The sequence below is a fragment of the Spinacia oleracea genome, chromosome 6, assembly GCF_020520425.1.
Source record: "Spinacia oleracea cultivar Varoflay chromosome 6, BTI_SOV_V1, whole genome shotgun sequence".
Taxonomy (NCBI): domain Eukaryota; kingdom Viridiplantae; phylum Streptophyta; class Magnoliopsida; order Caryophyllales; family Amaranthaceae; genus Spinacia; species Spinacia oleracea.
In genome coordinates, this window is record NC_079492.1 from 139,501,993 (window position 1) to 139,514,890 (window position 12,898).

The following is a 12,898-nucleotide window of genomic DNA, read 5'->3' on the forward strand; positions in this document are numbered from 1 at the left end:
TATTTTCAATGGATTCACACAGCAAATCTGAATGCATTTACCTACATTAGAAGCGAAGAAAAAAAGAAGGAAATATCGGGCAGAACGAATCTTAAAGAACAAGATTAGAGTGCAACTGACTGAGATCATTGAAATAAAGAATAAGGGAATAACAATGAGATGAAGTCTCTGTTAGAAACAACCTGTGTTGCTTTTCTACAAGTTGGCAACACGGGACTATCGTCTGTCCTCATTTACAAACGGAAGTGTCTAACCTTGAATTATCTCGATCAATGTTATGCTGGCAAAAACGAGAAAAAGAACACCTCCAACGTACGAAATGACCTGTAAAGTGTAGCATACATTTCAGTGTGAATCATTCAACAAAATAACTTCTGAACTAGCACACCATAATTCAAAGGGGTAAATTACAGTGAGCAATTGATTAAAAAGGAGACAACTAGAATGGCCAACTTTTATCCAATTGATCAATGTGGTCTTTTTCCTTTTTTTTGAGTTGTGGTGGCCTGGTGGGGGAGGGTTATTTTTCAGGGTGACTGATAATTTCAAAAATGGATGAATCACTCACTTTTTCAGATAGGAAGGTACCCAGCAATGATCCCCCAGCAACAGCAAGCTGCATTCAGATGGACGACTTAATAAGTACTTGAGAGAAAGACGTGAAGTTGAGCAAGTAATTTGATTCATAGTTACTTGTTACTACAGTGAAGGAAATAGTGCTGGAATGGACTGATTTCATTTCATAAAATTCTAGTTCTCGGATATAATTATATACACAGTTTGAAAAACATATCAGTTGAGAGGCAAGAGGTAATCTAGTTATCGTCATAACACAGTGTTGCTGTTGCATCGCATAAAGTTGAATGAAAAACATGAAAAGAAAATGAAATTCCGAAATAGAAATTGTTAATCTATATTGGTAACTTCCAATTTCCAACATATTACCAAGGTTGCTGCTCCATGACCAGCTAGAGCTCCACCTATGACTCCAAGAGGCGATGCAGCTGCCGCAAGTGCTGTACAAGTATAAATAAAAATCAAACAAAGTAAAGTGAAGGAGACAAAGAAACTTCGTACTTGACTTCTTTCACTCCTGCTAAGTACATAGGAGAACGGATAAGATAAGAGCCATTGCCCATTGCATTTGAAACATCGGAGAAAATAGTACTACAACAGTAAAGAAAAACCAAATAAAAGTGTAATTAACATTTCTCTTATGAATGATAAGAGGGGCGTGTACCATCCAATCTCGACAGATTGGAAATCTACCAGTGGACAAATCAACACCGATTACCATGAAAAGAAGCTTTTATGACATTGCCAAAACTCTGGCCACTCTGCAAACTACGGAAGCCTTCCACTTATTTTATACTTCAGCCGTTTTCCATTACACTGAGTTTTTTGGGGGGGTTGGGTGGCAGGGTTAATGTATAAATATAAAACTCATTCCAAGGAGCCATTTCGTTTCAGTGTTATGATTCAAAGAAAAAACAAATTGTGAACAATTTTTTAAATCAACATAAATCCCATGAGAATCAAAAACCTCGTCAACTTACTGGCAGCAAAAAGGGCAGAACTTTGCAACTGGTACACTATAAACTAGTATTTCTTTACAGCATAAACAAGATGCATGTTGTTTAGTCTTCTAGTTTCTGGTTGAAATTAAATCAGACAGTAAGCTCACCTATTGTCGAGAAGAATGATTTGTCACCCCATTCAGCAACAAAAACTAATGCAAATGTACTAGCAATTGTGCCAGCAGCAGCTAAGATCCCAGCACCATTTCCAGAAAACTCTGAAACTGCCAACTCAGCCTGGTTCAAAAGGCAAGACAGACTCTGTTCTTTAGCACTATGATCCTTATCCATTTAAAAGAAGAAAGATAGTCGAGCCAGAAAATGAGACGGTCAACAAAGGCCATAAGGATAAAGGAAAAGGACAGTACACTGACAGAAGCAAAATGGTAATCAGCATAGAGAAATATGCCATAGGAGACTAAATTCTTTGTATAAGACAGAATCAACTATAGAAACATGTATAAGAAGAATCAACTATAAAAACATGAAGTACAATTGTAATACTTGCAGTTTTGCACAGAAGGGCCATAAAGCAATTCATATTGTCTATAGATCATAAGCCAGCTAGATTTAACACAACACAACTGCAGAACAAAGACTTGTCATTACTTGGTATGTAATATCTACTACCTACTTTTTCCCAAACCCCTACAAAGGCTACAATATCATATTGAATCTTTCAAATTCAAGAAGACTCATAAACTCCTCATCCTGTCAATTGAATCTATATGAAGGCAGCTGAAAGAAGCCACACGATCAACTAACAACTCGTGACAAACAAATCCCAGGTAATTCCAACTTAAAAGCCAAGAATCCTGATTGGTACATCAAGCTTATAACTAATAAGTACCTCTTTCTGTTCATCTTCTGCCTTTTGACTGTCACTTGAACTGGCATCAATCAGTGTTGTGACCCCAAAATACACCTGAAACATAAAAGACCACTTTATCTTTTACAGCCCACCAACACCAGATTCTGTACATGCAACAAATCGCCTTTTCTCAAGGCATAAAAATGAGAAAACTTACGAGGAGACAGACTGCAGCGATATCATCAATAGGCAAGTCACTCCCAGCAAAACTGCAATTTAACTAATCGTTATGGAGCGACTGGGAGAAGAATTAATGTACTCTGTGATAATTAGTATGGCATGAGAGTTTTCCAACTTCCATAAAAGAAATTAAAAAAATTATATCATACATTCAAGAACACCAGCCATTGAAAACTAGTTGTCTATGATATTGTATCATTACTAGAAGAAGATGGGTAATATCAGATTCCAAAAACTTTTAGCTGGATAATAAAGAGACGATCTGGTTTCTGATGTAATAGACCCTAAGATACCTTTCCAGATCATGGCCTGTCTTCAGCATTGCCACAACAAATTACATTCACGGCTGATCCATTGATATAGAATTCTCAAAAACAATATAACTGATCATGGATATTTCAATATTTTCCTCAATCACATTTTTAAAATGCATTCATGCCTAAATTATATGGAGTATTATAATAGGATGACATTACCTGAAAGGAAGGACACCATCAATGTAGTGAAAAGTCCTTCCCAATATCACTGATATTATAGTCATGATCCTGTTAAGATCACAGATATTGCTGTTAATTAGACCCGAAATTAAAGAAGAAACTTCAAATCATATAGAAATCTTGACAAACACGGTAAATTATGCATTTTTTACTTATCCATGGCCTACTTGTTCTACTTGATGCAATTGAATAGTGAAGGTCACACTACAAGTAAGATTACAAGGTTTCAGGAATCCCGCCTCTTACTTAAAGTCTTTAACTATTCACATGTATTAATCTAAAAGGTCCAAACTACATGAAAGCAAAGAACATCTTAGAACCACAAATTGACAACTCAACATACCCAAGTGCACCAAAAGTGCCGGCGAATACAACTGCAGCAGAATTTCTGGCAGCTAATAATGCCTGGACAGGAATGAAAGATATGTATCAGACTATCAGAAACATCAAATTCATTAGAATATCAATGCAAAGAATATGCAGAGAGGCATCTTTTAACAATGCGACCATCACTCAGAAATGTATGGGTTTATGAAGCTTTTGTTCTGTTCACTAATGATGATTCTTTTGCTTCTTACACTTTTAGAGTATTGGAGATGGCAATAGAGCTTAAACTTAATAACATATGTATTCTGCTGAAATAAAAGGTTCAGGTCATCACATGTGGGGAATATAATAAAGATTAAATGTAGAAGAAAAACACGATATCAGTCTGGCGTCAACTTGACCAGATAGGCATTGACAAGTTTGTTTATGCTTACTGCAATAAAGAAGGTCTTGTCCCCAAGTTCAGAAAAAAAGATCAGCAAGAATGCCTGTAGAAGAAATGAAGAACATATATCAACCAAATTACTAAAATACAAGTATACAACACGAGACATGAAATAGATCCATCATCCATGTACCTCAACACAAAGCAGAAGCTATTATAATGGAGAGACAACCATGACTAGCACATATAAGGAAGAAAATATGTAACGTAAATATCTTTCATTATGTCAAAAATGATATGCCAGTAAATATTAGCTGATATTCTGTTTTCCTAGTTTTGTTCCTTGAAGAACGGTGAAAGCAGGCAGGAAGCAAGTAGCCCACATAATGAATTATAAGGCCATAAGGGCTGTCTCAGGAGAAGGAATATATAACTTCGATGATTTTGCAGAGAGTCAAGTTTTCTTTCTAGACATACCTAGTCTAGTTTAAGCATGAACTTAATTGAATGCACATGGAAAAAGTTCCAGGGAGATTTTCCTAACTGAAGCAAAACCTGTGCTAATATCACTAAGGTCCCCGAAGAAGTTTGCTAACTGCAAGTTGTCCATAACATTTGAAGTAGCACTTGCTTTTTCAGCACCCTGGACTGTTAGTATCCCAAAGAGAAAGACAAACTTCAGCAACTGCTGTGTTGATTTATCAAAGGTTGATATGTCCATAGCAGCAATAATTTCATCTTCTCTGCACTGATTTGAAGTAGATAGATTTGAAGCACCATAATCATATTGGTCCTTGCACAATTCTGCAATATTACGTTGATTATCAATATCACCGAGCCTGCACCCCTGCAACAACTCACATTATTTACTTAACAATTAACATCATAGTAGACATATCTGCAAATGCATTCAATGCATAATAAACAAGATAATGAGAAAGCTTTAAGATATCCCGCTGGTTACTTAGGATCCTGATGAAATTCCAACACAATATAAAAGGAAAATCCCATTGACAAGGCCTTTGCATGGCCAAAGTAAGGGTCTGATAAACATATTGCAGAAGACTGACTCCTAAAATCTGCGAGGTCAAAGGCTGCAACATCATTTCACACAACCTCTAACAGAACATAAATTTATTAAATTGGCATCAGTTATTCCATTGATATTTGCATTGACAGAAGCAGCTCAAGTTGGAATAATGTCATGTTAAAATTTACATTTTAGTTACATTGTTGGATGCTATCCCCTGTACCACTTATTTGCTAAGAGTTTTTTGATAGGGTCAGCCTTTCTCTCTGGCCACTGACCTCAACATAAAAGGATGATGGTCTGTATATGTTTCAAATATAATGATAAGAGGCAAAAAGGCTTTGAGGAAAGAACACACTGACAATTACACTGCAAAGAACCATAAGCAAAGTAGTGGTAATCCAATAAATGGTTAAATGGTCAACATAGATCAGATAATTCATCAATGGGCCATATACTAGAGAAGCACCACAACTTTTTATGTGATACCAGAACATTGAACATCATAAAAAGAGTGATGCACAATGAGCATAGTTGTTTGCATAGATGATAGTCAGCCAATACTACATTATAACTTCATCAGTTTCTATATCATTTTCAGTATTGAATCAACCCGGAAAAGAAATATATGTGATGATCGTTAACTTCACATAGAGAATACCAGGTGAGCTGATAAATCGAATAAAAATCAGGATGAAGAAAACCTACAAGCTCATTAGACGCTTGATGTGCTTTTTGTCCTAAACGTCGAAATTCCTTTTCTTGCACAGGATTGTACTGCTTGCTTAGAGCTCTGCAGGAAATAGTTTGAACTTCAGTCCAATGAAATCTAACATACAAAAGTCAAAAGTCCAAGAGTTTGGATGAAGGAAGTCTGGAGGTTTAATGATCACTCTCAACTCTACAGTAACTCACAAATAAGCTTTAAGTTTCACCTATATCAGTGAAATTTCTCTTTGTATTATCTTAACTCCCCAATCCATCTTTGCATCCTTAGGAAAACTTCAGGGTAACATCTCCCTTATCTAACTTTGCACAGGATCAGGACATTGTCCATTAGGGGTGTATGAGACTACACGGAGGTAATGGGGTCTGCATCATGGAAGATTAACTATTTACGATCCCTAAACCGTATCTAAATTCCCATAAAAGAACAAGGCAGCCTTTTATACACATGCACAGTCAATAAGACGACTCAAATTACCCTATATTCACTGTGCAACTAGCTAATTATGGCAATCAACATTAAACAACAAGAAGCATGAAATTGAGAAAACACGAATTAGAGAAGAGGAAAAATAAGAAAAAAACACACAACAAATAATGTTGGAAACCCGGCTCTGGGAGAAAAAACCCACAAACATGCACTATGGAGTAACAATGGAGGATGAACGATGAACAAGCATTCAATTTGTAATGCCCCATCAAACTTCCTCTCTCTCTCTCTAGAAACCCTAGTAAATGAGTTTGAATGTGTTTTCAACGTGAATCCCGACCAAAAAGCAGTCTTGGGGTCTATTTATACTAGGTTTCATCAAACATTAATAAAGAACCAAATTCACGATGCGTATCCACTTTTCTAGGTCGTCACGGACATGCCAAGGCGAACAGAGCCAAGATTCTGTTTCCTTGAACAAAGGTTTCATGGGTGCAACTTTTGGCACGGACTTGCCAACGAATCCACCATACACGGGCATGCTGAATGGTGCATGGACGTGCTTCTGCCATTCCCTCCTTCAGCCTGCCTTCTGTCACCCTCTGACCCTCACTGAGTTAGACTGCACAGATGTCCACCATCAGCATCCCCTCTTGCTCCGCTTCGTCCTTGCTGAACACCATAATTTATCACCACTAATTCATTTACATCCTATTCGATAGGTGGTTGAAACTTAAAAGTACTTATGTAGCTTAACTTAATTTTAATTCTGGCTTCCATTTAGAACTTAGAGGTGCTTGGTGAGAAATACAATTATTCAACCATTATTTTTCATAGCCAGCTTCCTAAACTAATTCTCCATACTAGAAGTATGTGAATATAAATTTTCAACTTTCTATCTCTTTTAGCTAGTGAATGTAGGTTCTCAGTTTTAGCTTTCCTTTCACCATTCAACTTTTAATTAGCTGATCATATTTATCTAAACATTCATCTACCTTTGAGCTCGATTAAGCTAGCTACGTTTTCTGTTACAAAAAATTGGCTAAGCTGTCATTTTTGATAGGTTTTCCAAATACACTCCAAAACCGTATCTAACGGACACAAATTCTTCACCAAAAATACTTTCTCTTTGCAATCACTACCACATTACTCGCCACCCTCCAAATTCACAAGTAAATGATACGACAAATAAAGAAATCAAGACATATAAAAAGTTAAAAGATTAAAAATAAAAAATGCAACTTGCAGTTTACAAAAATTATTAGTGTACAACCGGTTGTACCAAAAACGTTCTTGCATTTTACAGTACAACACCTAAAATCTTCCAATTTCTCTAAGGGTAAGAAACCAAAATCGAATCATCCAACAAAAAACAACAGTTCTACCAGAATGTTTTGCGTTCATAATCGTACCCTAAGTTTCAGCAAAATTGAACGAAACAGCATAATTCATCATATTAGGAATCAAAACCTAAATTGAAATTGAGAGTGAAACCTCCATTGAAATGAGCAAGGAATCCGGCGGCGCAAATTGAAAGGGTTGAAAGTATGATCAAATGATTTGGCGCCAATTACGACATTTTTGGTTCCGAAAAGCGGTTGAGGAGATGTAGATAGCGTCGTCGTCATCGTCCTCATTCTCTTTCGAGTGACTTTCTTTCTCTCTCCTCTGACTGAGAGTACGGAATTTTAGTGTGGTTGAGCAGAACTGCAGAAGTGAGTTTGTGTGCTCCATATCCAAAGCTTCCAAATTTTGAGATCATTTCATGATAGCGTTTGAGTGGATTGGGACGTTTGAGTATTTGACTGCTTAAGTCAAATATTTCAATTGTTTTTTACTTTTTGTAAATTTGCTGGAATTTTTTTTCACGATTGGGCTTTTTTCCATCTGTTTGTTTTTTGGAGGCCCGATGTGGGTTTTTTACCGCAAATTTTTGGCTATACCCGGGTACAGCCAAAGCTGGCTGTACCCCCATCCAAAACGATGTCGTTTTGTGTTGTTTAAAATGAACATTAATATACTGGTACAAAAATGAACATTTACTATTTCAGAAATGAACATTTATTTATTTATTTGGAATGAACATTTACTATTTTGGAAATGAACATTTATTTATTTATTTGGAAATAAACTACAAAAATGAACATTTACTATTTCGGAAATGAACATTTATTTATTTATTTGGAATGAACATTTATTATTTTGGAAATGAACATTTATTTATTTATTTGGAAATAAACAATATAGGCGCTTGTAAAAACATAAAAGACCAATGAAGTGAACAATTTCATTATGAACATTAACCATATATTTATTGTGAACAAACAAATAAACAAAAAAGAACAAATAATTCAACAAAAAAGAACAAACAATATAAAAAAGAACATAAAATTCCAGAAAAAGAACAAACAATACAACAATTATGAACAATTTTATGATGAATTTTAAAGCCAACATGAAAGAACAAACAATACAACAAGAAAGAAAAAACAATAAAGCAGATAATTATCATGAACAAACAAATAAACAAGAAAGAACAAATAATTCAACAAAAAAGAACAAACAATATAAAAAAGAACATAAAATACCAGAAAAAGAACAAACAAGTAACAATTATGAACAATTTTATGATGAATTTTAAAGCCAACATGAAAGAACAAACAATACAACAATAAGTTTGATGAATGAATTTAAAAAACAACAAGAAAGAACAAATAGTACAACAAGAAAGAACAAACAATATAAAAAGAACATAAAATTCCAGAAGAAAGAACAAAAAATACAACAATTATGAAAATTTGATGATGAATTTAAAAAACAACATGAAAGAACAAACAATACAACAAGAAAGAACAAACAGTACAACAAGAAAGAACAAACAGTACAACAAGAAAGAACAAACAATACAATAAGAATGAACAAACAGTACAATAAAAAAGAACAAACAGTCGACAAAAATGAACAAACAATATGAGCGCGTCGTTTTGGGGGTACAGCCAGAGCTGGCTGTACCCGGGTACAGCAGTTAGCAATTGGTTTTTTACACTTAGGCCCACGCCTTGAGTTAGAGGTCTCTTGCAAAATAATTATTAATATATAGATAGGTATGCACCTATCTATATATGCATATGAAGCAAAACGCCATCGTTCCATCAATTGGAAATCAGCGCTGCAATTGGAATCGCATGTGCAGCTCACGTGATCTTCTTACAAGCATCGGTATATATTACCAACCCGACATCATTTAATGCTATTGACATTTTCTCTCTCCTCCGAGCTCTCGCCATTTTCTCTCTCCTCCGAGCTCTCGCCATTTTCTCTCACTAAAACCGCCCACTCTCTCTCTCCTCAAACCGCCCACTCTCACAGTCTCACCTTAACCGTCCATTTTTGTGCTATAAAACCTTCAATTGCAGTTAATTAAACCACAATTCAGTGACATTGTACTAATTCCAAAGGATTTCGAAAATTTCGAAACCCTAAAAATGGACGGTGCGCGAGGAATTAATCTTGAGTAAATCAAAAGTTACTTTCAAAAGAGGAAGGAGACGAAAGTAAGTATAATATAAGCATTTTTGTGTATAATTTACATAATTTTTTTGCATTAACTAGAAATAATTTGATAAATAGATTTTTCGCAGAAATCAAGATGAATCGAGTGAGACTTCTGCTATATTGTAAGTGAATTTACATTTGAAATCGTTTTTTATTGAATTTCGAATTGTTTATGAATTTAGAAGTAATTTTGATCATGTTCATATTTTATTTCTACATGTTCATAATAAGATACGAGTAGATCTGAAAGTGTCGCTTTCACTGAATTTGAATTTGCATGTGAAATTTTTTGAAAATTACTAATGTTCAACTTTTAATGAATGATATTCAATATTGATGGTTAGCAATATTGTAGATCTTTTGTACACATTTGATCATGTTCAAATTTTAAAACTAGATGTTCAAAATTAAACTGGTGATGAGATATTTGCAGTTCTTCTTTATATAATTGATCATTTCAAATTATGAAACTAGATATTCAAATTATGAAATGTTGTGTTCTGTTCAAATTGATCATGTTCAATTTTATATAACAGATGTTCAAATAATTATGAAATATGTTCAACATTATATTGCTTCTATAAAAACATGTTCATAGTTATTGCTAATGTAATATTGTTGTGATTTTGTTCAAATTGATCATGTTAAAATATTTATAGAATATGTTCAAATGTTTATGAAATATGTTCAAATGCTTATGATGATGTTCAATATATGTTACTTCAATTTTGTATTGTTTCTTACTTAATTGGTCATGTTCAAAATGTAAAACTGTATGTTCAATTTTTGAATGGTGATATTTCAAATATTTCCTCTTCCAGAAAACCGAAACCATTGAATTCAAAGAAACCAGTGGCAGAATCTGAATCAGCTTCTCAACCGTGAGTGAATTTTAATGTTCAAATATGTATGGTAGTTGTTGACTTCAGAAGGCTGAATGTTATTATTGATTGTTGCAGGATTGATGAAGAAGATATTTCATTAGCAATCCTAATGGAAAAAAAGAGAAAGGAACAAGAAGCTACAACAATCCCTGTGGTGGTTGATCCAAATCACCTTAAAGACATTAACACATCATATAATGAAGAGTAAGTTAATGTTTTTGTTTATTAATATATACAATTTTTAATGTTATGAATATATTCAAAATCTGAACTAATTACTAATCAAAATCTAGGAACCCTCCACGAAAGAAGATGAATATTAAAATCAAATGTATTGGGAAAAGTAATAATGAGGCCGGACAAGTTATGGCTCCAGTTGAAAAACAAGCCGACAAAGTAATTCACGTACGAGAGAGTGTTGTTGATAAGCCTCCACTCGGCAGTACTCAAAAACCGTCGGCAAATGCAAGTGCTGAGGTTACAATTGAAAGGCAACAATATAATTTTTAAACTAAAAAATACAAAAGTTATTGTTGAAGGACATCAATTCTAATAATATAATTCTATGTACAGTGCTAGGACACCAATTCTGAGAAAGGTTATAAAAATCCAAAAGGACGTCACGTCTTAATCGTCACAAGATAGTGTTGTCTCCTGGAGGAAGGTAATTGTCATTTAAATGTTGAATAACTTCAATGTTCACTTGGGTGTTAGAGTGTTTCTCACATCTGATATTCAATCTCTGTGCTATGTTCATTTTCTTAGGTTCCATGTTCAACATTTTAGGTTCTATGTTCAACTTTTGTTTTCTGTTCAGTTTCTTTAATTTCATGTTCAACTTGGGAGTTAGAGTGTTTCTCATGCCTGATATTCAATCTCTGTGCCATGTTCATTTTCTTAAGTTCCATGTTCAACTTTTTAGGTTATATGTTAAACTTCTGTTTTCTGTTCAGTTTCTTTAGTTTCATGTTCAACTTGGATGTTATTATGTTTCTCATGTCTCATATTCAATTATTGAGCCATGTTCATTTTCTTAGGTTCAATGTTCAACGTTTTAGGTTTTATGTTCAACTTCTGTTTTCTGTTCAATTTCTTTAGTTTCATGTTCAACTTGAATGTTATTGTGTTTCTCAAGTCTCATATTCAATTCAAGGGCCATGTTCATTTTCTTAGGTTCCATGTTCAACTATATATATAAGTTCAATGTTCAAATTATTAGGTTAAGTGTTCAACTTCTACTGTATGTTCAAAAAGTAAAACTGTAAACTGTATGTTCATGTTCAAAATATAAAACCATATGTTCAAATTGTTAAAACTGCATGTTCAATTTCTCATGTTTGATGTTCAAATATATCAATTCCTTATGTCTCATATTCATTTTCAGTTTTCCATGTTCAATTTATTATGTTTGATATTCAAATTTATAATGACCATGTTCAACAGGAAGGAACTGCCCAGTTCATAGCATCTATAATTAAAAAGCGGCAATTAAAAAAACAAGCTGATATGGAAAGGGAAACGCTGATATTGGAGGAGGAAGAAGAGATGGAGGAGGAAGAAGCTGTGAATGAAGATGACAGTGAGGCGGATTCTGAAGATGACAATGAGGCGGATTCCGACAGTGAGAAGAAAAAAAGGACACAAAGAAAACAGGAGTAAGGGAAAATCATACAACATTCATGGCATGGGTTAAAAAACTAACCGAGAACCAAGGAAATGCTATTCAAGAAATTGGGCAAATCATGCTGTTCAGAATGTGTGAAAACAATAACCCAACTTCAGAAAAATGTTTGCATGTGCAATTAGCCTCAAATGTAACTTTATTAAACGTAACCTCATGCCTTATCAAATCAGCTGTAGCCAATAATGCTCAAACTCAGCTACTGTATCACAATATTTCAAAAGGTAACTAAATAGCTCAGCTCGGTAATCTCTCTTTGAGACCTAAGCAAATATCTCTTGTCTGCTAGAATCATAGGATGATTGTGTGTCATGTTATGCCTGACAACAGTCCAAACACCATCCTTGGTAATAGAAAACTGAACAAACGCAGTACAACCTGTACGCAATTCAGACCTCTCATACTTCCTCGATGATTCCTTCTTAACATCTTTAAAACCAGCATTGGAGCAAACAAATCTACGCATACTCCATAAACCAGTTCTACGACTAGTCCTAATTAAATTAATCCCTTCCGGATGCAGAAACCTTTCTCAAATGCATAGTTATTATACATTTCATAACTTCATCATCATTCCTAACTTCTTTTAACATTAATGCTGATTCAGGAGCTTCTTGAACCACAACAACTTCTTTGGACACTGTTAAAACACAAGTAAAAGATACATGTTCAATTGTAAATAAACAATGTTCAGATATTTAAACCACATGTTCATAAAGTGAAATACAAAACAGCAAAAAAGAGGGATGTTCAAA

The 12,898-nt window shown here is 34.3% G+C and overlaps 1 protein-coding gene across 4 annotated transcripts; it reads right to left on the reverse strand.

Moving 5' to 3' along the window:
- Positions 1 to 104: 104 nt before the first annotated feature.
- Positions 105 to 7,807, reverse strand: LOC110778210 (protein PAM71, chloroplastic). 4 transcript variants are annotated; one of them, XM_056831815.1, is made up of 12 exons: positions 7,518 to 7,807; positions 5,576 to 5,660; positions 4,382 to 4,676; positions 3,887 to 3,940; positions 3,469 to 3,530; positions 3,105 to 3,173; positions 2,606 to 2,657; positions 2,428 to 2,502; positions 1,685 to 1,814; positions 946 to 1,016; positions 569 to 616; positions 105 to 324 (listed from the first exon to the last, which is right to left on the reverse strand). In XM_056831815.1, the coding sequence occupies exons 2-12, from the start codon at positions 5,581 to 5,583 to the stop codon at positions 250 to 252; spliced, it is 939 nt and encodes a 312-aa protein (XP_056687793.1). In that variant the 5' UTR covers positions 5,584 to 5,660; positions 7,518 to 7,807; the 3' UTR covers positions 105 to 249. The 4 variants fall into 4 exon arrangements, with proteins under 4 accessions (XP_056687793.1, XP_021838473.1, XP_056687790.1 ...); XM_021982781.2 differs by having other exon boundaries at positions 4,382 to 4,684; positions 7,518 to 7,806; XM_056831812.1 differs by lacking the exon at positions 5,576 to 5,660.
- Positions 7,808 to 12,898: the final 5,091 nt, after the last annotated feature.

What these genes read in the sequence shown, in the direction of transcription:
- LOC110778210 (XM_021982781.2), bottom strand. Translation starts at nt 7,660, where the DNA reads ATGAGGACGATGACGACGACGCTATCTACATCTCCTCAACCGCTTTTC. An exon ending in ACAAGACCTTCTTTATTGCA is followed by an intron (nt 3,531 to 3,886) that starts GTAAGCATAAAC and finishes ATTCCTGTCCAG; the next exon opens with GCATTATTAGCTGCCAGAAA. An exon ending in ATCATTCTTCTCGACAATAG is followed by an intron (nt 1,017 to 1,684) that starts GTGAGCTTACTG and finishes ATACTTGTACAG; the next exon opens with CACTTGCGGCAGCTGCATCG.